This window comes from Crotalus tigris, unplaced genomic scaffold, assembly GCF_016545835.1.
Source record: "Crotalus tigris isolate CLP2741 ecotype Arizona unplaced genomic scaffold, ASM1654583v1 scf7180000024506.7606697, whole genome shotgun sequence".
NCBI lineage: Eukaryota > Metazoa > Chordata > Lepidosauria > Squamata > Viperidae > Crotalus > Crotalus tigris.
In genome coordinates, this window is record NW_024100678.1 from 4,174,548 (window position 1) to 4,198,513 (window position 23,966).

A 23,966-nucleotide genomic window follows, 5' to 3' on the forward strand; every position below is an offset into this window, starting at 1 on the left:
ACTAACCTGAAGCAGCAAGATAGGTTGATAGGAATGTTCAGCTGTGGTGAATGTGGTCTGAACATTGTTTCAGTATATTCTGACATATGTTTTAAGGTGAGATAGCATTTTTAATAAACTATTTTTGTCATACATGGAATATATATTTGTTTTTTTCATTCCAAGTTTAATCCAACTTTATCTAACTAGTGCTTTTCAGATATCTTGGATTACTGCCCCCTTCATTTCACTTCATTGATAGTTGCTGGACTGAGATTGATTCTCTTTCTCATTATCATTCTAATACTTATAGCAGTGTAACCTTTTGACCAGGTCCCATGCATAGGCTTTTATGGAGGGCACATTTGGATGGGGGTATGGCAAAATGACCATTCTGACATTGCAATACAAACTAATTGTCCTCACTGTTAGGAAATTTCTCTTTAATTCCAGGTTGCTTCTCTCTTTGGTCAGTTTCCAACCATTGTTTCTTGTCTTGCCCTCTGGTGCTTTGGAGAATAGTTTGATCCCCTCTTCTTTGCAGCAGCCTCTCAAATACTGGAATACTGCTATCATGTTGCCCGTTTCTTCTTTTCTTTAGACTAGCCAAACCCAGTCCTGCAGCCGTTCTTCATATGTTTTAGTCTCAAGGCCTTTGATCATTTTAGTTGCTCTTCTCTGAACTTTTTCCAAGGTCTCAACATCTTTTTTGTAGTATGGTGACCAAAATTGGTTGCAGTATTTGAGGTATGGTCTTACTAGATTTTTCTAAGTCTTTATTTTCAGCTAACAAAGTATATACATACATACATACATACATACATACATACATACATACATACATACATACATACACACTTTATAAATGTTTTAGCTTCATTTTTATTTCTGGCAATCATCTTTTCTAATCCTACCATTTAGCCAGTGTATTTGCTATGTAAGATAAACAGATATACAAACAATATTTATCCTTATTTTTATCTTATTCTGAATCAGACTGTTTCTCCAGATTCATTTATTGTTCACTATTTTCCCAGAAGAAAACTCAGGTGTTCTGCCATACCTATTAGCCTTAATGGAAGAGCTCATTATGAGGGTAAAAATAGAAAGTGAAAAATCTGGGTTAATATTAAATATTAAGAAGACAAAGTTAATGTCAACCAACATACTTAATGAATTTACAGTTGACAGGGAAGTAAGAATGGTAGCTGGTTTCTTTAGCTAAATTATAAAGATTAACAATGTGCTGGAGAAATAAGGAGAAAATTAATCTGAAGGAGGAAGACAAAGTAACATAAGATTGTAAAGGATAAGGATATTTCTTTGACCACAAAGATCTGAATAGTTAAAGCAATCATCTTTTCAAGAGTAATTAGCTATGAAGGATAAGTCTTGAAAAAGAGAGTGAGAAATAACAAATACAGTTGCTAAGAATATAGTAGCACAGGATACAAGAAAAACAAATGAAAACTGACTGCTCCCTTGGGCTGACAATTAGAAATTAACAATTATGTATATGGGCATTTGGTGTGAGTATAGAAAAATGACAATGCTTCATACAGCTGAGGTAAATAGAAGTGGGAGACTTCTATTTCCCTCAATGCATTATCTGATGTATGTGGATGTTATCACAGAAATCATGGGAAAATCCTTGGAAGAATACAGATGAGGAAGAGATGGTGAACATTTGTTATGATTAATTAATCTTGTAACATGTTTGTATTTCTGGCTGAGAATAATCTTGCATATACAGTATTTGCAGCAGATATAAATTAAAGGATTGGAATGAGGACTGCTGGCAGTAACCCATAAGGGCAGAAATGTGGTAATGCTTGTGTAATACTTATGAACTGAATGAAACACACTTAGAAACAGGTTTAATTTATATTTTAGGACTTCTTTTCTAAATTTTGGTAGAATTATTCATATGATGAGAATATGAAAAAACATTAACAAAATTTCATAAAAATATAAATTTATACCCAAAGCTCTAAATAAATCTCATTTTATTTAAAAGGAATATGTAATTTTTGATTAATTGAAAACTGAGTTAAAATAATCAATTTTCCAAAGATGCTTTTTCAAGAGGCAATTGGACTTTCTTGTTTTTCTTTGAAGATGTTTCTTCTTATCCAAGAAACTTCCTCAGCTCTATTCCTTTCACAATATTCTCCATTAAGTTTTGATAGTGGCTGTTTCCTAAACCTCTCTTCTCATCACCCTCCCTTTATGAAACATCAGCTTTGTATGAACATCTGTCTCATGAAAAAATAACCCACACTGATTAGGAAATTCTACACAAATATCTAAAGAGATACATGTGTTACATTGCCTACTTTTGCCCTATCAAATTATGTATGCAGTTTGTATGTTACCTTCCCCATTTCACTGTAACAGGAATAAATTGGATCACACGTTGGTATTATGTACATGGATGCAGCTTTTTTTGGGGGGGCTTTCTAATTAGCTAGAAAGTATTTGTTGCTTCTTTTCATTCTGTGATTACCATTTTTCTGGAAATTGGAAAATTATTGTTGCTTTATAACCATGTAGAGCATAAACGCTCTAAACCTGATATCTGTGGCTTATTTCATCTAAAGGTCTCTTTTCAAAATATTCAGCTGTGGTTGCACTCCTTCATTTTGCTAATAATTATTTACTGACATTTTGCTTCTTATACTTCTTTTCATGTGCAACATGAATTAAAAAATACTGAAACTACTATCAGATGCAATGCTGCAAAATGATAACATCAATATATATCAATTTGCTAGTGGTATGAGACAACATTAAAGTAAAACAATATTGGGACATCCAACAGAGTGCAGTGCTGTTCTTAGTTTGTACTGAAAATGCTGTTCAAATATGCACATTATGTTCATTTGAATTGCATGTCTTTTATTATGAATATTTAAAATACATACCACAACTGTTCTCAAGATACAATTTGCATTCTTAATTCTATAGTAGCATGTTGGTGAGTAGTTTTGATTCTGTTGATTTAACTTGATATCTTTGTTTTAGACATTTGAAGTTTAACTATATAAACAGCTCTATATCTCACTGCCAAAATTACTGAACACTTTGATAATAAAGATATATATTTTTAGAACACATTTAGAGGATGTAGATGTGAGAGAAACATGTTATTTAAAAGACTGAACTGATAGAACATAAACATATTTACATTCTAACCTGAAAATATATTTAATTTTTTTATGTCCTATTTTGTGTACACTCGGGTAAAAATATGGTATACATAAGATTTCATTTTTAAATCTGGTTTTAGAAATATTGGACATGGACCAATAACTGCCTTAAATGTAATTATTTTAATTTAAACCTGTGCATTTGCCCTTTCTTTTATGTTTGGAAAAGATACTACATGCAGATATTTATAACATTTGTAGATAATATATTAATATAATGTATAATATTATAATTAATTAATTATAATTATTATAATATTACATTTGTGTCTCTGAGTGTTGTTCATAGATCTCTAAATTTGACTATAAGTAATGGATTTCTCAGTGTAAGAGTTTGGATATTATTACTGGACTATAATATGCAATTTTTGAAAATTCAAAGGATTTTTTGACAGAATATTGTACTTGTGTAGATATATGCAGTGCTAAAAAGTCATCACAAATTTCAATTAGTTTCTAACAGAAATGACAGATTTTGAGGTCAAGTAATTTATCAGGACAGTCATTTAAAAGTATGAAAGAAAGATTGCCTTCCTAGTATTTTATGGCTTGCACATGGACTTTATTTAAATAAGGTAGTAATACATGAAATGAACATATATACTGCTAAATTGTTAATTTATTAATATTTCCACCAATATTCATAATCTTCAATCATTAATATCAAAAGTAATAACACCAAAGTAAAAATCTTAATGCAATATCAAATCTTGAACTTTCAAAAGGTAATACTTACTTTGTTAAGGTTATTGTCCCTGATACTGGAAGTTCAGCTGTCAAGATCATTATTGATTTTTATGGGAAGAAAATGATCCAATAAGAACCTGAATGACTTATAAAGTTCAATGAAGGTCTACCTGTTTATATAATCATAGAAATTTTGTGAAGTGAATTCTTCTATTTTAGAAAGGTACAAAATAAAGAATAGTAAAGTTTTATTTTTCTAAATAAATTTTACTTTTTTGTAGCTCTTTATTTCCAGAATACTATATGTTTTCTCCAAGTTTTTCAATACTCTATATTTTGTAAATGTTGAAGTTTATGCGAACATCTAGGAGTGTCTGAATGTGAGTGAGAGTGTGTGCATGTGTTTATATGCAGAATATTTTCAAGTGAATAAGAGTAATTTACTTTTGAATGATTTTCTCCTTTGGACTATAGTTGACTTTTCCATTACAAAACATCTGCCTTTCTCTGTTTTTAAACAATGAACCTTTAAAATAATAAAATAAAATGAGTGTGTATGTAATAGAAAGTTCTTAGGTAAGATTATGCAAATTTCATGGACTGGGGAAGACAAAGTTTCAAATAACTCCAGAGTGTTATCCATTCTCTTTCTAGACCATACCAAATCTTGTATGTTACTTTCCTTTGAAATAGAAAAAGTTCAAGATGGCATTCCTAATGACAGGAATGGGTAATTTCTGGGCTGGTTACTCTAATTGAAAGCATTTATTTCTAGAAACTGTCAAACCATCCCTAGAACAGTATGATTTGGGAGAAGAATGAAACAATTCATTCCTGAATCTGTGAGCATTGCACTTCCATACATTCATGTTATGTTTCATTTGCTGTATTTGCTATAGTAGGAATGCCTATTATTTTAAAATTTAAAGTCCAGCCCAGTCAAAGTAAGTATTTCTAAGTCCATAATTTCAGAGGGAAGACTAATTACAATGTAACTAGATGAATTTTAAGAGTACTTATCTTTGGCAGAATGATATCCCTTATGTGATGAAACTCATTTCTTATTTTAGAAATATGAAAATATAATAAACTTTAATAAAATCCACTGCTAATTAGACTTTCATTTTAATTTGTTAAACTCAATCTTCTCTTTCCTGTTTATCCATTATATTTCAGTACTAAAGTTAATTTATTATTGAATTGCCAATTTCAATATATTTCGTATTCAAATGAAATAGTTCACATTTGCAACAATTAACTAGAACCATCAGGTTTAAGTCAGTATAGAAACTGAATCTGCATTATTTTCCTGAAGCATACAATCTCTATAAATGGGCAACTGAGGTCCTCTTGCAGGAGTTGTAGCCCCTGTGATTCCCCCCAGGAATGTAGGAGCTATTAGGGAAATCTATTATACAGAAAAAGAAAACTTCTCCACCATGATGATTTATACTATTTGATTTCTCTTAGTCAGATGGATACTGAGAATAATGGACTATTATGATGGGAAATAAATTGCAGTATTAGTAGAGGACATAACAGTGAGAGGGTTTTTTTCCCCTATTCTCATTGACCCTGATTAAAATAATTGCTTCTCTGTAGCCATTTGCAATGTGCAAAGGACATCTGTGATAGACAACTCTTACTTAATACTTGAGTGGCATGTTAACTTGTCTGTAGGAAGATTGTTAGAAGGGTTCTACCAACTCTATTGATATATGTACGTGTTTACATGTCTAACACTCAACTTATGATTTGACTCCAAATTAACCCTGGGAATAAAAATATTACCTACATTTCGTTCGTATAGGTATTCAATTGAGTGATTTTTTGGGGGAAGATGAATACATGAGTAAAATTTCATTAATGATGAAAATGGTATTCCATTAATATTTGATTTTATAAAAATGTTAATGACTGATCTGTCTCGAAACTAGTAATTTACAGCTTTTGAAGATAATACCTAAAGGGTTAAGATATGTAATATAGTACGATTACAGTTTGTCATTGTAATAAAAAAGTGTTACAAATACCTTTTTATTATTTTCTAAGGAAAGCTTAAAACCTATTGGATAAATCTGTATACAGTTTGTATATACAGTATTTCTTCAGCAAAATTAAATTGCTTGAAGATTGTGGCTGTCCCATATTTTAAAGATTTTCATTTGCAAAACTAGCTAAAGAGAATGGCATAAGGACATAGTAGTAAAATATTCTTGTAATATTATTAATTAAACCTCAAGTTATATTTCAATAATACTATTAATTATTTAATATTTGTATAACACACTTGTTTTAAGCACTTTATACCCATTATCTAATTGTACCTTACAACTGAGTCAGCATTATTATTCATGTATTGCACTGAATTAGTGGAGTTGGGAGGGAGTGCCATTCCATTAATGGCAAGGGTAAGAAACTAGGAAGTTTTGAATTCAAAACTCAATATTTTAGCCACTATTTCACCAGTGTTGATAAAATGTTGATATGTCAAGGATGCCTCTTCAAAATGTATTGTCCCTATAGTTATGTATGACAGTCCACATGAAAATATCCAAGGAGAAAGACATATCTGAGGATCTGTGGATGAATTGCAGGTGTAATCTCCAATTTTCACTTTTCAGTTTTGATAGTCCTTATTTCTAGTTTTTGTTGAAATAAATTAAGTAGTTGCCTATTGACTGCTTGTCCACATTATTATGAATAATAATTTTTATATTCTCTCTCTTCTTTTTCCATAGTCAAGACCCATTCCCTCACATCTTACTTCTGCAGTAGCTGAGAGTATCCTAGCTTCTGCCTGTGAAAGTGAAAGCAGAAATGCTGCAAAGCGCATGCGATTAGACCGACAGCAGCAGGTATGGTGATGTGCATGAGAAATGGGGAACATAAGATGCGTGTTCAGATGTCAGTTGTCTGAACAAAAAAAACCCCCCAAAATAAACATAGAATGTAAAATTTGTAAAGAAATAATAGGCAATTTTTCTCATAATTTTCTTAAAGACTCTATTGTTTTTCCAGTCAAAAGCAATATTGTATGAGTGATATAATATAATTAGAGAACTCTCAGTCTACTCGTACAGTTTTGAGTAACTTTTCTTTTAAAAAAGGCAGGAAACCTCTTCTGTTTGTATTGGAGGAAACAGGAGAGAAGTGGGAATAGGAAAATAGATAGATTTCAATCAATATTTGATTTCCCATGTACTCAATTATCTATAATTAAGGCAAATTTGTAACACGACTTGAAAGCATTTTGTAAAAATTAGAAAATTTAAAAAATTGTTTATCATTGCACATTGAAAATCTCATTGTCAATATTTTATTGTAAATTAACAGACATGAATAGTTACTGTATAGCATATACAGTAAATAAGGACCTCTCCATTGCTTCACTGAGAATCTTTGAAATGTCATGGGCAAAGTTGTAAAAAAGATCACATTTTTATTCTATTTAAATACAAAACTATGCCATTGTAATACATGTGTATTACATTGTATATACCACTCAGACTGGTTAAAAATAAAAGTCTAAAATCACTTACAAAATTATCTAATAAGAGCAGGCAAAAATAATTGATAACATCTGTAAATAAAATGTTATTATATGAGCATCTTTACAGAGTCTGTTTTTTTGAATCAGGGACTTTCAGATTTTATATACAGTCCCTGAGAAAGGTGCCTCCTATTTGTTGGCCGACGTTACCACTATTGATGGAAACACAAGATGAGTCTTCTCTTCTCTCTCTCTCTCTCTCTCTCTCTCTCACCTATAGAGCTGTCTTCAGAAATGGATTAGAATGCTTTCTGTACTGCTTGTTGAAAGGTGGATAATTAATGTATTTTTATTTGCTTTGGTTTTTAATGGATGTTAAAGTGAGCTAATTAGTATTTTGTTTCTCTTTTCTTTAAAAATTAGTAGGGAGGATCACAATACATGATACAGGAATCACTGAATATTTAGCATCTCAGATACAAAATATTTGCCTATTTCTATGTAAGGACAAATTTAGACTCTTCAGTGTTGTCAAGATACTCTAGATCAGTGGTTCTCAACCTGTGGGTTAGGACTCCATTTGGGGTCGAACGACCATTTCACGGGGGTCGCCAAACAACGCAGTCCGCCATTTTTTCCCCCTTTTCCTTAGCTGTGCTACTCCCTTTTATTATATTGGCTTTCAGAAGCCAATAGGAATTGTCCAGGCTGTCTCTACCCTGCTGAGCCCACCAAAAGTCCCATTCTGCAAACGGTGCTGCACCAGTTGAGTAGTCCTCGACTTACGACCGGTTGAGTAATCCTCGACTTATGACCGGTTGGGGGTCACCGCATTAAAAAGGTTGAGAACCACTGCTCTAGATTTTGATACTGTGTTCATGTGAACAATTAAACTGTGAATTCTTCAGAAATGATTATACCCAGAATTCATATAAACACAGCTTTTCTTTGCTATTCTTTTAGAAAGTACAATCTTTTTCTGTCTGTGCTGACATTATACTTTAAGAAATCTCATTAAGACTTTCTAATCATTTTTTTAATGCAAGCTAGTAAAACAACGTATATGCTTCATTTTACTCTCTATCTGCTATCTCTGTACAATGAAGAGAAAATGAATATATTAATATATATATGAGTATATAAAGTGGGAAAAATTAAAGTCACCCAAAACGTGAAACAAAGCTGTACTAATATATAATTGCATGTACATCTTTAGCGTAAGTACACTTGACAGCAACGCAACAGCATTTTCTACCTAAAATGGCATAACTAATCACTGCTTCACTTCTCTGTATTCATCTCCATAATGGCCATATTGTTTCTAGGGTACAGCAATCTATGCAGACAATGATCATAATAAACTGTTCTGGTAAAGGAGCCCTCAGAGCAAGACATTTGAGCCAATTATCTATTTAATAATAATAATAAAGTTGGAAGGGACCTTGGAGGTCATCTAGTCCAACTCCCTGCTCAGGTAGGAAACCCTATACCATTTCAGACAAATGGCTGCCCAGTCTCTTCTTAAAAACTTCCAGTGTTGGAGCATTCACCACTTCTGGAGGCAGGTTGTTCCACTGGTTAATTGTTCTAACTGTCAGGAAGTTTCTCCTTAGTTCTAGGTTGCTTCTCTCCTTGATTAGTTTCCATTTGTTGCTTCTTGTCCTGCCTTCAGGCTCTTGGAAATCGCTTCACTCCCTCTTCTTTGTGGCAGCCCCTGAGATATTGGAACACTGCTGTCATGTCCCCCCTCGTCCTTCCCATTGTTAAACTAGATATACCCAATTCCAGCAGCCTTTCCTTATATGCTTTAGGTTCCAGTCCCCTAATCATCTTTGTTGCTCTTCTCTGTACTCTTTCTAGAGCCTCAACATCTTTTTTACATTGTGGTGACCAAAACTGGATGCAGTATTCCAAGTATGGCCTTACCAAGGCATTGTAAAATGGTATTAATACTTCATGTGATCTTGATTCTATCCCTCTGTTAATGCAGCCCAGCACTGTGTTGGCCTTTTTGGCAGCTGCAGCACACTGCTGGCTCATATTTAGGTCCACTAGGACTCCAAGATCCCTCTCACAGTTACTACTATTGAGCAAGGTACCCCCTATACTATACCTGTACATTTGTTTTTTCTTGCCTAAATGTAGAACCTTACTTTTTTCACCATTGAATTTAATTTTGTTAGATAGCACCCAGTGTTCAAGTCTGTCCAGATCCTCCTGTATCCTAAGCCTGTCTTCTGGAGTGTTGGCTATTCCTGCCAGCTTGGTGTCGTCTGCAAATTTGATGATTTCCCCATCTATCCCCTCATCCAAATCGTTGATGAAGATGTTGAAGAGCACTGGGCCCAGAACAGAGCCCTGGGGCACCCCACTACACACTTCCCTCCATGTAGATGCGGTTCCATTGAGGACCACACGCTGAGTACGGCCCGTCAGCCAGCTACAGATCCATCTGGTGGTGATGCTGTCTAACCCACATTTTTCTATCTTATCAAATAGTAGGTTGTGATCTACTTTAACAAATGACTTACTGAAGTCCAAGTAAATTATATCCACAGCATTCTTCTGATCCACTAATTTTGTCACTTGGTCAAAGAATGCAATAAGATTTGTCTGGCATGATCTGTTTTTAACAAACCCATGTTGGCTTTTAGTAATGACCTTGTTTGCCTCTAAGTGTTCGCTGATTCTTTGTTTGATTATCTTTTCCAGAATCTTCCCAGGTATTCAGGTCAGGCTGATAAGTCTGTAATTTCCTGGGTCCATTTTTTTTCCTTTTTTGAAGATGGGAACTACATCAGCTCTTTTCTGTCTTCCGATAGTCCCCCAGTGCTCCAGAATCTTTGAAAAATATAGTTCAATGGTTCTGAGATCACATCTGCCAGTTCCTTGAGAACCCTGGGGTGTAATCCATCTGGTCCTGGTGATTTGAACTCGTCTAGGCTGGAGAGGTGCTCACTTACCATTTTCTCGCCTATCTTAACTTGCGTTTCTGTTCTCTTTTTTATGGCACTATTTTTGGTAGGTTGGTCTGTTTTTTCCCCTTTGTGTAAAGACAGATGCAAAAACGAATTAAATAGTTCTGCTTTCTCCCTGTTGCTTGTCACCTTCTTGCCACTTTCCCCCATAATGGACCAATCATTTCCTTCACTTTTTTCTTGTTTTTTACATGTTGAAAGAAGCTTTTTTTGTTATTTTTGATTGGTCGCAAGCCTTAGTTCATTTTGAGCCTTAGCTTTCCTCACTTCATCTTTGCAGGCTCGAGCTATTTGTTGATATTCTGACTTAGTTATGTGCCCCTCTTTCCACTTTCTACACTTGTCCTTTTTATCTTTCAATTTGTCAGAGAGTTCTTTATGCAGCCATGCTGGTTTCTTTTGAGAACTGTTATTTTTCCTCTTTGTTGGTATTGTGCTGGACTGGGCTTTTATTATCTCACTTTTCAAAGCTTCTTGAGTTGTTTTCCCCTTGAGAATTCTCATCCATGGAATCCTTTCCAAGCCCTAAGTTTATTGAAATTAGCTCTCTTAAAGTCCAAGACTCTAGTTTGACTGTGTTCTATTGCTTGTGCTTCCATAATGTTGAACTCCAATACTGCATGATCACTTCCTCCCAAGGTTCCTGTGGCTTCAACACCTTCTATCATTTCACCTCTGTTAGTGAGAATTAGATCCAAAATGGCTAATCCCCTAGTTCCCTTCTCTACTTTTTGGGAGACAAAATTGTCTGCTAGGTTTGCAAGGAATCTGTTTGATCTTCCACTTGGTGCAGAGTTTGTCTCCCAGTTGATGTCAGGGTAGTTAAAGTCCCTCATTACTATTGTGATGTGCTTCCTACATACCTTAGTTAGCTGACTAGCAAAAAGTACATTTATTTCCTCTGTTTGGTTGGGTGGTGTGTAGTATACACCTATGGTAATGTTGTTTTTTTCCCCTTTTATATTGACCCAAATGCATTCAAGACAGTTTTCATCATTGTTGTGCTCTATTTCTGTAGAAATGTAGTTATTTCTTACATATAGAGCAACTCCGCCTCTTCTTTTATTTAGTCTGTTTCTTTTAAATAATTTAAATCCCTCTAGCTGTGTGTTCCATTTGTGGGTTTCATCCCACCATGTTTCCGTAATGGCAACAATATCATATCTGCCCTCATTAACCTGAATTTCCATGTTTCTAAGAATCAGACTGACCTTTTGCCATAGCTCTCCAGATTGGTGTTGGCTGCTATTTCAGAGTAGCTTTGGGAAGTGTTCAAAATGAAAACAATGCTGGTCTGCAGCTCTGGAGGAGCAGGAGGTAGAGTGCCCTGATGTGTTTCCATTCCTAATTTGCTGTTTGAGAGAGAATTTGAAAGGAACAGCCCTGCTTGGAAAACTGTTGGTAGTAAAATCAGCCTGCTTTGAAAAGGATACTGTAAAACTGGGAAAGCGCATAAAATGGCGAAGCAAATTATTAACCATCTGAAATAACTGTATTTGAGAAATCTACTAGCTATTGTCACTGTCAATGACCTCTAGGGTGAGAGGCAGCATGCTTCTAAATAACATTTGTATCACAAACATTCTAGATAACATTTGGCTTCCTGTAGACATCTGTTTGGCCAGTTTGGGAGTAAATATTAACCTGGAAAGGTTTTTGATTTGATTCAGTGGGATTACTTTCACGTTCTTGAAGACCCACCTATAATTTTGTGTTAAAAAAGTACTCCATATATTCTTGCAGTATAAGTATTGGCTGCTATCCATACTGGAACTTTATTTTATGTAAGTTGAGGCATACTGAGCTCTTCTGTTTAAGTAGCACATGATCTTGGAGGGTTAATGCATTTTTATTCAGATAATGTTCCCCGAACACTTAATGTTAATGGGATTTAATGAACCAAATCAACAGCCAAACAGCATCTAGTCCCTGCTTAGAAATAAAATTTTCCATCTCTACTGATCACATCAACTTTGTAACCTTATTGAAATTGAAAGAAATTCTTGGTCACTCTGATTATGCCAAAACACTCAGCTGTAATTTGAGCTTTTAAGTTTATTGCTCATAAAAATTAAACTGGGTCAGGCCCAAAAGAATTAAACCTAATAGAAAACACAACATTATGTCAAGATGGTTCTTTACTAGATTATATGCAAAAAAACCTGCATTGTCCAATCAGACCAAGGATACTAAGGAAAATGCTCCCAATCCCCATTTGCATAGCTGGTCACATACAGCAACTAATGGACTTGGATAAGGATGTGCCTTTCCATTTACATCAAAAATTGCACCTATTTAGTTCTTGGATCAGAATGAATGTGTTGCAAATTTGCCAAAAGCTTGTTGCTGTTCAATATTTGTACTGACATTTTTTGCTACAAGATTCAGGATGGTCTGAGTTGCAAATTATATCACACATACAGATACACAGAATACTGTGTTTCCCTGAAAATAAGACTGGGTCTTTTTTTTTGCCTCCAAAAGAGGCACCAGGTCTTATTTTCAAGGGGTGTCTTTTATACTCAACTCTGGCACTGACAGCCCTGCCCAGCCAGCCCACTTCTTCTGGGACTGAAGGAGCAGCTTCATTCCGCAGCTGCATTCTGGCCTGCATTTTGCAGTCAGGACTTTCTGGAAGGCCTCTGCAGCCGAGTACTGAGCTATGGATTCAACCCATAGCTTGGTTCTCAGCTGAAGTGGCCTTCCGGAAAGGCCTGTGACTGAGAATTGCAGAAGACGCTGCAGAAGAAGTGGGCCAGTGAGGAGAGGCCTGGCTGCAAGGTGAGTGGGTATGGGGCGCGTGGGGCACCTCTACCCCCCACCCCCACCGTAGCATGATTTTTAGGCGTGCGCCTCGCCCCACAACTAGGGCTTATTTTTGGGGTAGGGCTTATATTAGGCCCACCCCCCAAAATTAAGGTAGGGCTTATTTTCAGGGTAGTCCTTACTTTCGGGGAAACAGAGCTATTTGAATATAGGTACTATTCCATAACAAGCTTCATCTGTCTAATAATTGTAGATAATAGATCCCTGTATTATATAGTATTAGCATTCCAATGATGGAAATTCCTGATATAATAGGGTGTCTAAGATTATCCATCTAAATTTCAGAAATGCACTAAACATTACAATTTATCTCATACACTATCTATACCCATTGCATTTATGTATCATAACAATTTTCAATAATCTCAGTAACAATTAATTTATATGAAATTGTTAGTGCTGCTATGATGTTGTACTCATGGTGCTACAATCTTATCTGTAATTCTATTTTAGATTGAGTGGACGGTATAGTTCATTCCCAGGCCAGTTCTATTTTTCCTGAGCAATTAATATCCACATGAGAAGAACCAATATAAAACATTTATTCCTCATAAAATCTTTTTATAGGGGTTATTGTGACAATGCAGGATATTGTGACATACAAGATGTTCCTATACCACTCTAGATTAACTATGTGTGATGATTAAAGATTCCTCCTAAAATTGTTGCATTACACTTTGAATATTTATCTTTAACATTGCACCCACTTTTAAAGGAAGTTATGCCTACTTCTTAAATTGTAATTATATGACATAGAAGTTGACTTTTAACAACAGCCAATTATTCTCTATTTTTTTTCTTATCAATTGTTGTTAAGTCTGGGGTACTTTATGGCTGTTGTTTGTCTTTTTGAATTCTAAAGTCCCAGAGCTGCTGCTGCTGCTGCTGCTGCTGCTTCTTCTTCTTCTTCTTCTTCTTCTTCTTCTTCTTCTTCTTCTTCTTCTTCTTCTTCTTCTTCTTCTTCTTCTTCTTCTTCTTCTTCTTCTTCTTCTTCTTCTTCTTATTCTTCTTCTTCTTCTTCTTCTTCTTCTTCTTCTTCTTCTTCTTCTTCTTCTTCTTCTTCTTCTTCTTCTTCTTCTTCTTCTTCTTCTTCCCCTTCTTCCTCTTCTTCTTCTTCTCCTTCTCCTTTTGTTGTTTTGTGTCTGTAATCTTCAGTTAGATTCGCAGACTAAGAGTGGTGGAAATTTAAGAATTGAAGTCCTAACCAAGGATATAATACTTATTAAGTTAGGGTCTAAGAAAAGAGGCAATTCCAAACAAGGCAAGGGGATTTTTTTTTTTTTTTTTTTTTTGTAAATTTAGGGAATTCCTGTCTGATAAATTAAATGCTTCGGGATATCACAGAAGTCCTTTAGGTATTGCTCCACCATAATTGGTATATCGAACGGGTTCTGAACAAGAGGCCTGTCTGTTTTGTTTGTTCCAAAAGCTTCTCAACTTGATGGTCCCAGTAGTTTTTACTGCATTCAAATCCAAACCTCTGGCAAGTTTCCAATGAATAATTCTGACAACTTGGACATGATGCTGCTTGTAGTCAGTTTGTGAAATTTTGCTGCAGCAAATCGATTATTGTTATTATCATGGTTTGTTGCAGTCAGCCAGATATCTAGACTGGATTTAGCATTTTTATCTATCTATTAAATCCTTCCCAAGGACATGGGGAAGGCATATGTTATTGTTTGATGGCGTTAAAATTTTTGTTGCAAGGTATAAGCTGTTTCAGGCTGCCTTTTCTTATTGACTGATGGTAATTTTGTCATTTTATTGATAATTTATTTTTTCACAATTATTTTGTCAATTATTTATTATTATCTTTATTGATGTTGGTTGTATTAATTGAGATAAGTTTGATTTAGATAATTGATCTAACATTAATTTTGAATGGTATATAGTATGAGTAGGAACCTTTGTCATTTGCCATTTGGGTTGCTGGGAGTTCAGGTATGTATGGAATAATAAGAGGTCCCAAATCCCGAATGTTTGCATTCTATGCACCAGAAAGCTGAATAGTAGTCATCTTAATGATACTTTCTGAAATACAGCAGGGTGATCTATCATTCAGCCATGAGAATGAATGCCTCTTGGTTCAGATAGAAAATGAGTTTGGCAGTGAGTTAAATGCAATGCCTCATGATGTTTCTTTCTTCCATGTTTCTCTTCTATGATTCCATTATACAATTCATCTTGGTATCATGATAGCAAGCCAAATAAATACCAATATCAGAATAATAGTTGCCTTTTAGTTTTATCTGTAGTTTCACTTTAAACTTCCATTCTCTGAGATATCCTTCATAGAATAAAGATGGAGACTACAGATTCATAGAATTGGTCATACATTTAACCCCTATGATAATAACAATTGCTAAAGAATATGTAGAGCTTCCTATGTTTTTTTCTGGCAGTTAAAATCTTTCTGTGGTTGTATTACTTTATTTTTTTATTTTTTTGAAAATAATTCATAAAAGCTCTATCAAATAACAGTATAATGTATGCTCCTCTAACTTGGCACTGTTCACTGGACATTGTTCTTGCAGGATGAGACTGCTCCAGCTGACAAACCATTTAAACAGGAACCAACCCAGGTCACATATTCAACATCAGCTGTTTCCAGTACACAGGAGGTACTGTACATCAATGGAAATGGGACCTACAGTTACCATAGTTACAGAGGGTTAGGAGGAGGTCTGTTAAATCTCAGTGATGCCTCTACTAGTGGTGAGTGTTTTTGCACTTTTGCACATACATTTGCATGCATGCATATCCATCCTGTTTGAAAAACTGCTTCCTCATTTATTTCAGAATAAAAATTAGCCAAACCATTCAGTTGTTCTAGACTTAAATTATTGGCTAGCAGGGTTCCTCAAGAATGAGAAAGTGGAACTCCCTTTCATTCATCCAGTCAGTGCCCTGAGATTCTGTTTATGCTGATAGTGGTTTTCCGAATGCAGTTCTCGAATAATCAATGTCTTCTGACAAATCATCAGTGAATATCCTGAATCTGGACCGTTGTTAGAGAGTTATTGAGTTCTTTTATTACTTCATAGCATTATAAATATTTGTTAAAATGACTGAAAGTAAAATACAGTCCAAAACTTAACCCTACCTTTAACCTACTTTTCATAATTCTATTAGATGATTTGGGGCATAACAGCACAATCTGCTTGGCATTTGAAAGAATAATTCCTCTGCCAGTATGAAAGCTGAATTTATCCCTGCTTGTGAACTGCTCAGAGATTTCTCTGTAATGTGTGAGAGATGATTTTCAAGAAAAGTGGAGAACATTTCTCTCAATTAATGATGTAGTTTCCAGTACTTTAGAACTGGCCAATGTTAATTGCAGTACCTCCCCCTCACATTCATATCTCAAAACAGTATTCTATTTTTTTAAAAAAATATTATCTGTACTAATATAAGAAGTACTACTTTTTAACCACTTAGAGATAATTAAATTTTCTAGAATTTAATGTGTTGGATAGGCTATTACAGGGGTGTCAAACTCAATTTCACTGAGAGCTGCATCAGCATTGTGGTTGCCCTCAGGGGGCCGGGTGAGTGTGGCTGGGATGGGTGCAGCCTACTGGGCGGCTGTGGCTGGCATGGGCATGGCCTACTGAGTGGGTATGGCCAGCTCAACATCACTCACCTCAGGGGCATTTGTGTGGGCCTGGGCAGGACTGCGGCGGATATGAGGGTCTCTGGCAGAAGGGGGATGGGACCGGAGTGAGTGGTCCACTGGAGGAGCTTTACCATCCCTCTCAGGCTGTGCAGGGGGCCTTGGATGGTGGCACGGACTGCCCGGAGCCTTGGGCAGTGGAGGTCAAGTGCCCAGCCCAGCTCAGCTCTTGAGCTCCCATGGCATTGGGACCCCACAGACCTACTTAGCCCAGCCGCACTTCCCCGAGGAAGCGCCAAGCTGTGCTTACCTCCTCCTCAAGGCTGCTGCTGCTGTGCTCGCTCTCCTTGGCCAGATTGCTCATGGTGCAGGAGGGCAAAGTGCATGGGTCAGAGGGAAGGCCACTCCCTCTCCATGCGAGGAGACCTGGCTTTGTAACCAAAGCATTCTCAGCAATAGGATGGGAGACCACCAGAGGATGGCGAAAGGGCAACAGGGCTGCTGGTGGCTAAGTGCTAAGGTAGGACTTCCCCTAGGCCCTCCCTCCCTCTCATTTCATTTTTCAATTTCCTTCCTTCCTTCCTTCCTTCCTTCCTTCCTTCCTTCCTTCCTTCCTTCCTTCCTTCCTTCCTTCCTTCCTTCCTTCCTTCCACATCTCCAACAAAATAATTGGGGGGGGGGCAGTTGACTTGGCCTTTTAATTCAACTCACACCAATTCCTCTTAACTTCCCATTCAATCCAAAGAGTTCTATTATCGGCTGGATTTTAGGGAGGGGAGGCAGCAAGAATAGACCACAAAGCCAATCTATGAGTTTGCTCTCTTGCCTGCCTGTACACCACCTCTCTTACGCAGTGTGTGTGTGTGTGTGTATGTGTGAGAGAGAGAGAGGGAGAGAGAGAGAGAGAGAGATATATACTCTTTTTCTAAGTTTGCTTACTCTGTTTGCAATGCTCCCCATTCCCCCCACTTTCGCTTCCCTGCTGGCTCAATTTCTCTCTCTCTCTCTCTCTCTCTCTCTCCCCCACACACACACACACAAAACACAAACACAGAAACCCTTCCTGCTTTCTCCTCCTTCTCACCCTTTCTCTCTAGCCACCAAGGAGGTTCACACGTTGCCGGCCACCAGCAGTTCCAGGCTGCGGCTCTGCATCCGGTGTGAGTGCTGCATTCCCCTCTCTGGCCCTACCACGTGGCAGAGAGGGTGACCGGGAGCCAACTGATGCTCGGCTTGTCCCACCGCATGCTCTCATCTTCCTGCCTTTCACCCCACAGACCGGGCATGCCTGGGGCACTGGGCTTAAAGAATGCCATGGCCCGAGCGAGGAAATGTGTGGCCCAGCAAAGCAGAGCCGGATGAGGAGAGGCCCGGCAAAGCGGGGCATGATGGGGTTAGGCTGGGAGGGGCAGGGTGGGGTGAGGCAAATGAGCTGCAGCTGCTGCTGCGTACCACCAGCCCACAAGTGCTTGCCGTTTCATGTTTGTGCACCAGTGGGCATCCAGCCAGGCTGGGGTGGGCCAGGGTTGGGGCAGCAGGGGCTGATCCCTTGCCATTACTGGGACAGCCATGAGGGCCAAATCTGGGCCCTCCATGTGTGGTATTTGGCCCGTGGGCCTTGTGTTTGACATGTCTGGGCTATTGAATCTCAAACTGGGTGTCTAATACTAGTTGCTGGATTGCAAGAGTAACTCAGACATGGCTGCTCCTAATCTGTCTATGCTTTTTTAGTAAAATAAGCATGTATTTTATTCTGACTTGCATTTTAGAATTCTAAGTAATTGATGATGCCAACTAGTAATTTATGGAGCAATAACTACCTCCTGTTAAATCTTGCAAATCATTTGTCCAGCAGTGTGTTTAATGTCAGATTTACTCAGCAGCTAATATGATAAATGAATGTCTAGTTCTTGGAGAGGATTCACAGTGCTTGTAGCATTTTGAATGATTTAGTTAAAACAAGAACTATTTCGCTTCCAAACATATGTGATGTCTCTGTAACTGCAATGAATCCATAAAACATAGGCAGTAACTACTTGCAATATAAATGACTAAATTACCTCAGTGATGGCAAGGGAAATAAAATTCCTTGAGCACTGAAAAGGATGTGATGGAGAAGATTTCTTACTTAAACATCAGATATAATTTGCTACTCTAGATGAAGTTGGACTTCTGCACACAGAAGAGAAAGAGAATTAAATGATGGCTTTTAAGACTTAAAAGCAGTGAGAGTCAGCCCTGTGAATTTTTGTTATTTGTTTCTAATAGTAACATGTGGATCTGTTTGCATATCCTCTCCAAATTAATCAAGTATTAAGTATAAGTCCAAACATAAGAAAAATTATGCTTGTGGATCTTCCTCCATTGTGCTAAGTGGTGCTTATTTATGTTTGACTTGAATATGAAGTTACACATGGCCTCTCAATAACTTTTGAAACCATTGACCATGGTATCCTTCTAGAATGATTCTGGGGCTGGGGGCATTGTGTTGTCCTGGTTCACTTTCATTCTCCAAGACCATTTTCAATTGATCTATGCTCTGGTGGATTCTTGTCTATGGAACATCCTCCTCCTCCCATAAGGTACGATTGGCATACATACATACATACATACATACATACATACATACATACATACATACATACAGGTCTCAGGTATATTCATATTCAAAAACTAAACCACAAATCGGAGTACCCTGTGCAAGGAGATCAGTTTTAACATCAGTTTATATGAAGTACTTGAAGTAGTTCATATATTTGCTGATAAATCAAACTATGTCTTTTGCAGCAATTCCATTATAATGATAATTTATATTATATTGCACTTTGTCTTTGAGAAGCTCTCAATGGCTAGATGTGATTTCCAAGTAGTTGCCCATACTGGCACTGGCAGGCTGAAATCTTGAAAAATTCATAAATATGTCAGCATTGTATGCCCTTAGGTTCTAGATACAGAGGAGGGAGCAATCTCACTAATGCTAGAAATGCACAAATTTGTAGCATATGTAAAGAGCTATCTATATTTGCTGTATAAAGTTGTATTGAAAATAAGAATGGATCGTGAGGTAGGTAGGCTAGAATCCTAGAGATATGAAACTTCTGGATTTTTTTTCTGTTTTAGTTTTGAGAAAGAAATGGAATTTGGAGAGGAAAATTGAAATATATTCAGTTATTATTGTTTAGCAAACTTGTTATCTTTATAAAAGAGTATAGCTTAATTTGCTTATTAGGTTGTATGTAAAACTGAAAATTTCACATTTACATAAATAGATTTTCAGATCAAATGAAATATTTATTATTTTTATAGACCAACTAAATGCATATACAAGTTTGCTGAGAATCTCTTCATTTTTGCCTAAGAAAATGGACAAAGGATTAATTTTGAAAACAGATGAAACCATCACTTTGTAGTAAAGATTAGGCATCCTAATTTTCCATTATGCACTGCATTAACCTTGGTTGCCACATGAAATATTTTCTAATTATTTTCAGAATCTGAACAACTATCTATCAGCAAGTTCAACTTCTTAAGGCAAAACTTTTATATTCTTCCACATATTTATTTCTTAATATCATATTTGTATTTTCAAACATGGATTATATTATTTTACAGCTTAATCACTTTTATGTGTTGGTCAAAAAGAAAATATTAGGAAACATTCCACCATCCCTCATCCACCACACCTCCAGTATTTGCATTTTAGGAAAAAAGCAGAACTTCCTCTCAAGTGGCCTTGGATAACATAGGAAAAAAAGATTTTTTCTTGATTTTTCAGGATTATTATTTTTTTTGCTTTCACTTTGGTACATTCAGTGGATGATATGGTTCCCAGAGAATAAACAATTGTTGGCTTCCAACCGTTTGCAACTTCATTCCCAGTGTAATTTTTGAAACTAGAACACAGCTTTGCATAAAGTATTCCTATGATTCAAATCCAGTAGGCAACAGAGTAATCAATTGATTTGTCACTACTGATGATTCCGCAGCATAGAGTGTGCTGACAGAGCTGTAAAGTTGAATCTAGTTTGGTAAGAATGTAAAAGCTAAGTGATATAATGTATGAATAAGATGTTCTCAGTTTATCTGTGCATTTGGCATACTCCAGATTTATCAAAGAAAGAAAGTTGGTTTCAGAAAATCAGAGGCCAGTCAGTCTATTATCAGTTATGAACAAATTCTAGAACAGACTATTAAGCATCTGATTTTATTGCAGCTAGAAAATTATTAGCCAGTTGCTAGAGTTCATTATGGATTTAGCGAGAGCATATTATGCCAGACCAGCAATCTCTTTTTGCATGGAGTCACTAGTTTGAGAGAAAATACATGCACCAGTATATACTGATTTACATTAAACAATCAATGAAATTGCAAAGAAATCCTTGTTGACAAGATGGTAAAGTATGGTTTGGATAGTTTGACTATTACAAGGAACAAAAGAAGCCATTTCCAATGGGTATTCAATAGGAATTCTATGTCAAGTAAGGACTGTGTTTTAGACTCAGAAATAAATTACCTGGGCAACAGTTATGTAGAGGTATTGCTTAATTTAATTGTTAAATTTACATTTATCAAAAAAGCAGTAGTCAACAGTATAGAAAATAGAAAAAGCAGCTTGAATATCCTTATTAGATGAAAAAATGAATATAAATTTAATAGTCATTACGCTTAAGGGCACAACAGCAAGCCAAAATAATAGGGGAAAAAAGTAAAGGTTTCTCTGTCCAGCCCTCTCCTTAAATATTACTATAGGATAAACAGATGAAATCCTGGTTTGGGACCTGCATGAATGGAAAGCTATCTCATCAGGCTAGGAAGAATAATATACGGTAACAACATCCTACGTTGCATACCCTTCACTGAGCAGGAAGTTTAATTACCATAGTTTTCCAAAAACCTTTCAAGTCTGTGAATCTATGAAGATATTTTGATATTTCAATTTTAATTCTCTTTCTCAGGTCCAACTGATCTCAGTATGAAGAGGCAGCTAGCAAGCACTTCCGGGTCTTCTAACAATACCAGCTCTAGACCTCAGCTGAGTCCAACTGAAATTAATGCAGTACGGCAACTGGTTGCAGGATATAGAGAATCAGCAGCATTTTTATTACGTTCTGCAGATGAACTGGAAAACCTTATTTTGCAGCAGAACTGAGACACATTATTATCTTGCTGATCTAGTTTCATCATAGAATTTCCACTGATGACATTTTGATATTTCAGAGCAGATCTTTTCATGTGCCGCAATCTTGTTGACAAGTTAATTTCCATTATGCCACACTGTTCTCAGTGTACTCGGTGTGTTATGGTTCTCCAAGCGAACTTGGATCTCTGACATTTTTAAGATCCTTTATAATACCAATTTGGTTTGTTTTCATGTATCAGCATCAATAGCAAAAAAGTGAGTAGAAGTGTCAACTCATTCTAACATGGACAGAAACAACAGATATATACTGGGGTTTCAAATTTGATTCAGAATCCAAGTGCAATATTAATGGAATGTGCTACTGACTCAGTGGACTCAAAGCTGCATTATATGGCAAAATGTTGCCAAATGCCCTGGTATTAACAGGATATAATTGCAATGAAAAGGATCTTGTATTTTAAATAAAATGTAATTTTTATAGGAAAAAAAAACAAGAAAAAAAGGCTGGTTCACATTCTAAATTGATCATTTTTACTTTGGTAAATTTTTCACTGATTTTTCAAATGAAGTTTTGAGGAGCTGTTGTTAAGTCCTCCTCAATGAAATTTTAATCCCCTCTCCAATTCACCTCTGTCGTCAAGGCATGTTTTTCACGTAGAGCAGGCCATTCCCTTGTAGTTTCCTATCAAATATTTGTGGACTTACTTCTGCAGGAAGCAGACTTTCCTGAACCCATAGCATTTTTGTTTCTGTTTCATAATGAGTTGCAACTTATTAGTAGTTGATGAAGATGCGAGAGATATTTAAAAAAAACATATCATTTATTTTGTTTTTAAAGGGATTTCCTACAAGCCAGCTCATTTAACTCCAGAATTGCTGCTGCTGTCTTGTACAAATCCTACTAGTAGCGAATGGATGTAGATGACTGAATGTGAAGAGGTTGCAAGTGACAATCGGAAAATTTGCACTCTTGTGTATATTTCTTTTCTGTCTTTCTAAATGAATACGTAACTGAAAAGGGCCATTGACACTTCTGATGTGATTTTATAGTGCTTATGCTAAACTAAAAATTGTACAAATGGTAAATGATAAAGCTGCCATTTAAGTAAAATTCCCTTCCCTTGACTTTCCCCTCCCCTCCCCGTTCCCATTTCTTACTTTAGGATGTCAAATACACATCAGTGGTGTTTGCTGTGTGCTAAGGAAAGCTTATTTTTATGTATTTAGAGAGAAGTATTTTACTTCAGGCTTATGTAATATTTGTTTTGTTGATTAGGTTTTGTTAAATAACAAGCTCCTTGTGCATTCCTAAATTTGCCTTATTTTTGTGTACAATTTTTTATGTATTTGGTTTTTCAACAATGAGTTTAAGGCATCCGGTGATATTTTCTATCTACTTGTTACATATAGTTTTTCAAGTAATGACTGTGATTGTGACAAAGTAATGTGCACTTTTCTCTTGTAACTGGACATTGCTATGCTTTTTCCCTTTAGTGTTTTTAGAATTACTGTTGCATACAGTTATGTTTTAAAAAGACAAATTTTGTGATACTGTTGGTGAATATCAGTGTGAAAAAGCCTATTGAAATGAGTGTTTTGGAGATACCTAAGTACACAAGCTGTTAAGTTGTAGACTCAATTGTACACAAATTTAAATGAAATTTTTAAAAAATGAGGGCTGGGGGAACAATCTTCAGTTTTGTTTGGGTGAATAAACATCTGTGTTTCAATGCATGCTTGTGAAACAGTGTTTGACATAAAATTTTGTCTTTTCTCTCAGGGCAATTTAAATCCAAATTATATAAAAATAAAATATTCATCTGAACATAAAGATGTTTTAGATAATCAAATAGAAGCATGCTTTGCATACATTTTGCTGGCCTCGTTGCCTAGATTTCAGTGAAATTGTCGCTGTTTAATATGCCTATGTAACTTTTTTTAACTTAGTATACATCACAAGTAGGTGGTGAAGATTTCTAGAATCCCAAGGAAAAGTCCTAATCTCTGCAGTGCTGCAGCACACACTGGGGCTAGTGGTGGG

General features: G+C 36.1%; 1 protein-coding gene across 5 annotated transcripts in view; it reads left to right on the plus strand.

Annotated features, from left to right (window-relative positions):
- Positions 1-23,659, plus strand: part of NOL4 (nucleolar protein 4) — a 137,007-nt gene extending 113,348 nt beyond the window's left edge. For all 5 annotated transcript variants that reach the window (XM_039333640.1, XM_039333639.1, XM_039333641.1 and 2 more), the window contains 3 exons: positions 6,617-6,733; positions 15,707-15,887; positions 21,741-23,659. In XM_039333640.1, the coding sequence (XP_039189574.1) occupies positions 6,617-6,733; positions 15,707-15,887; positions 21,741-21,934 (492 nt within the window). In that variant the 3' untranslated portion in view covers positions 21,935-23,659. The remainder of the gene's footprint in view (positions 1-6,616; positions 6,734-15,706; positions 15,888-21,740) is intronic.
- Positions 23,660-23,966: the final 307 nt, after the last annotated feature.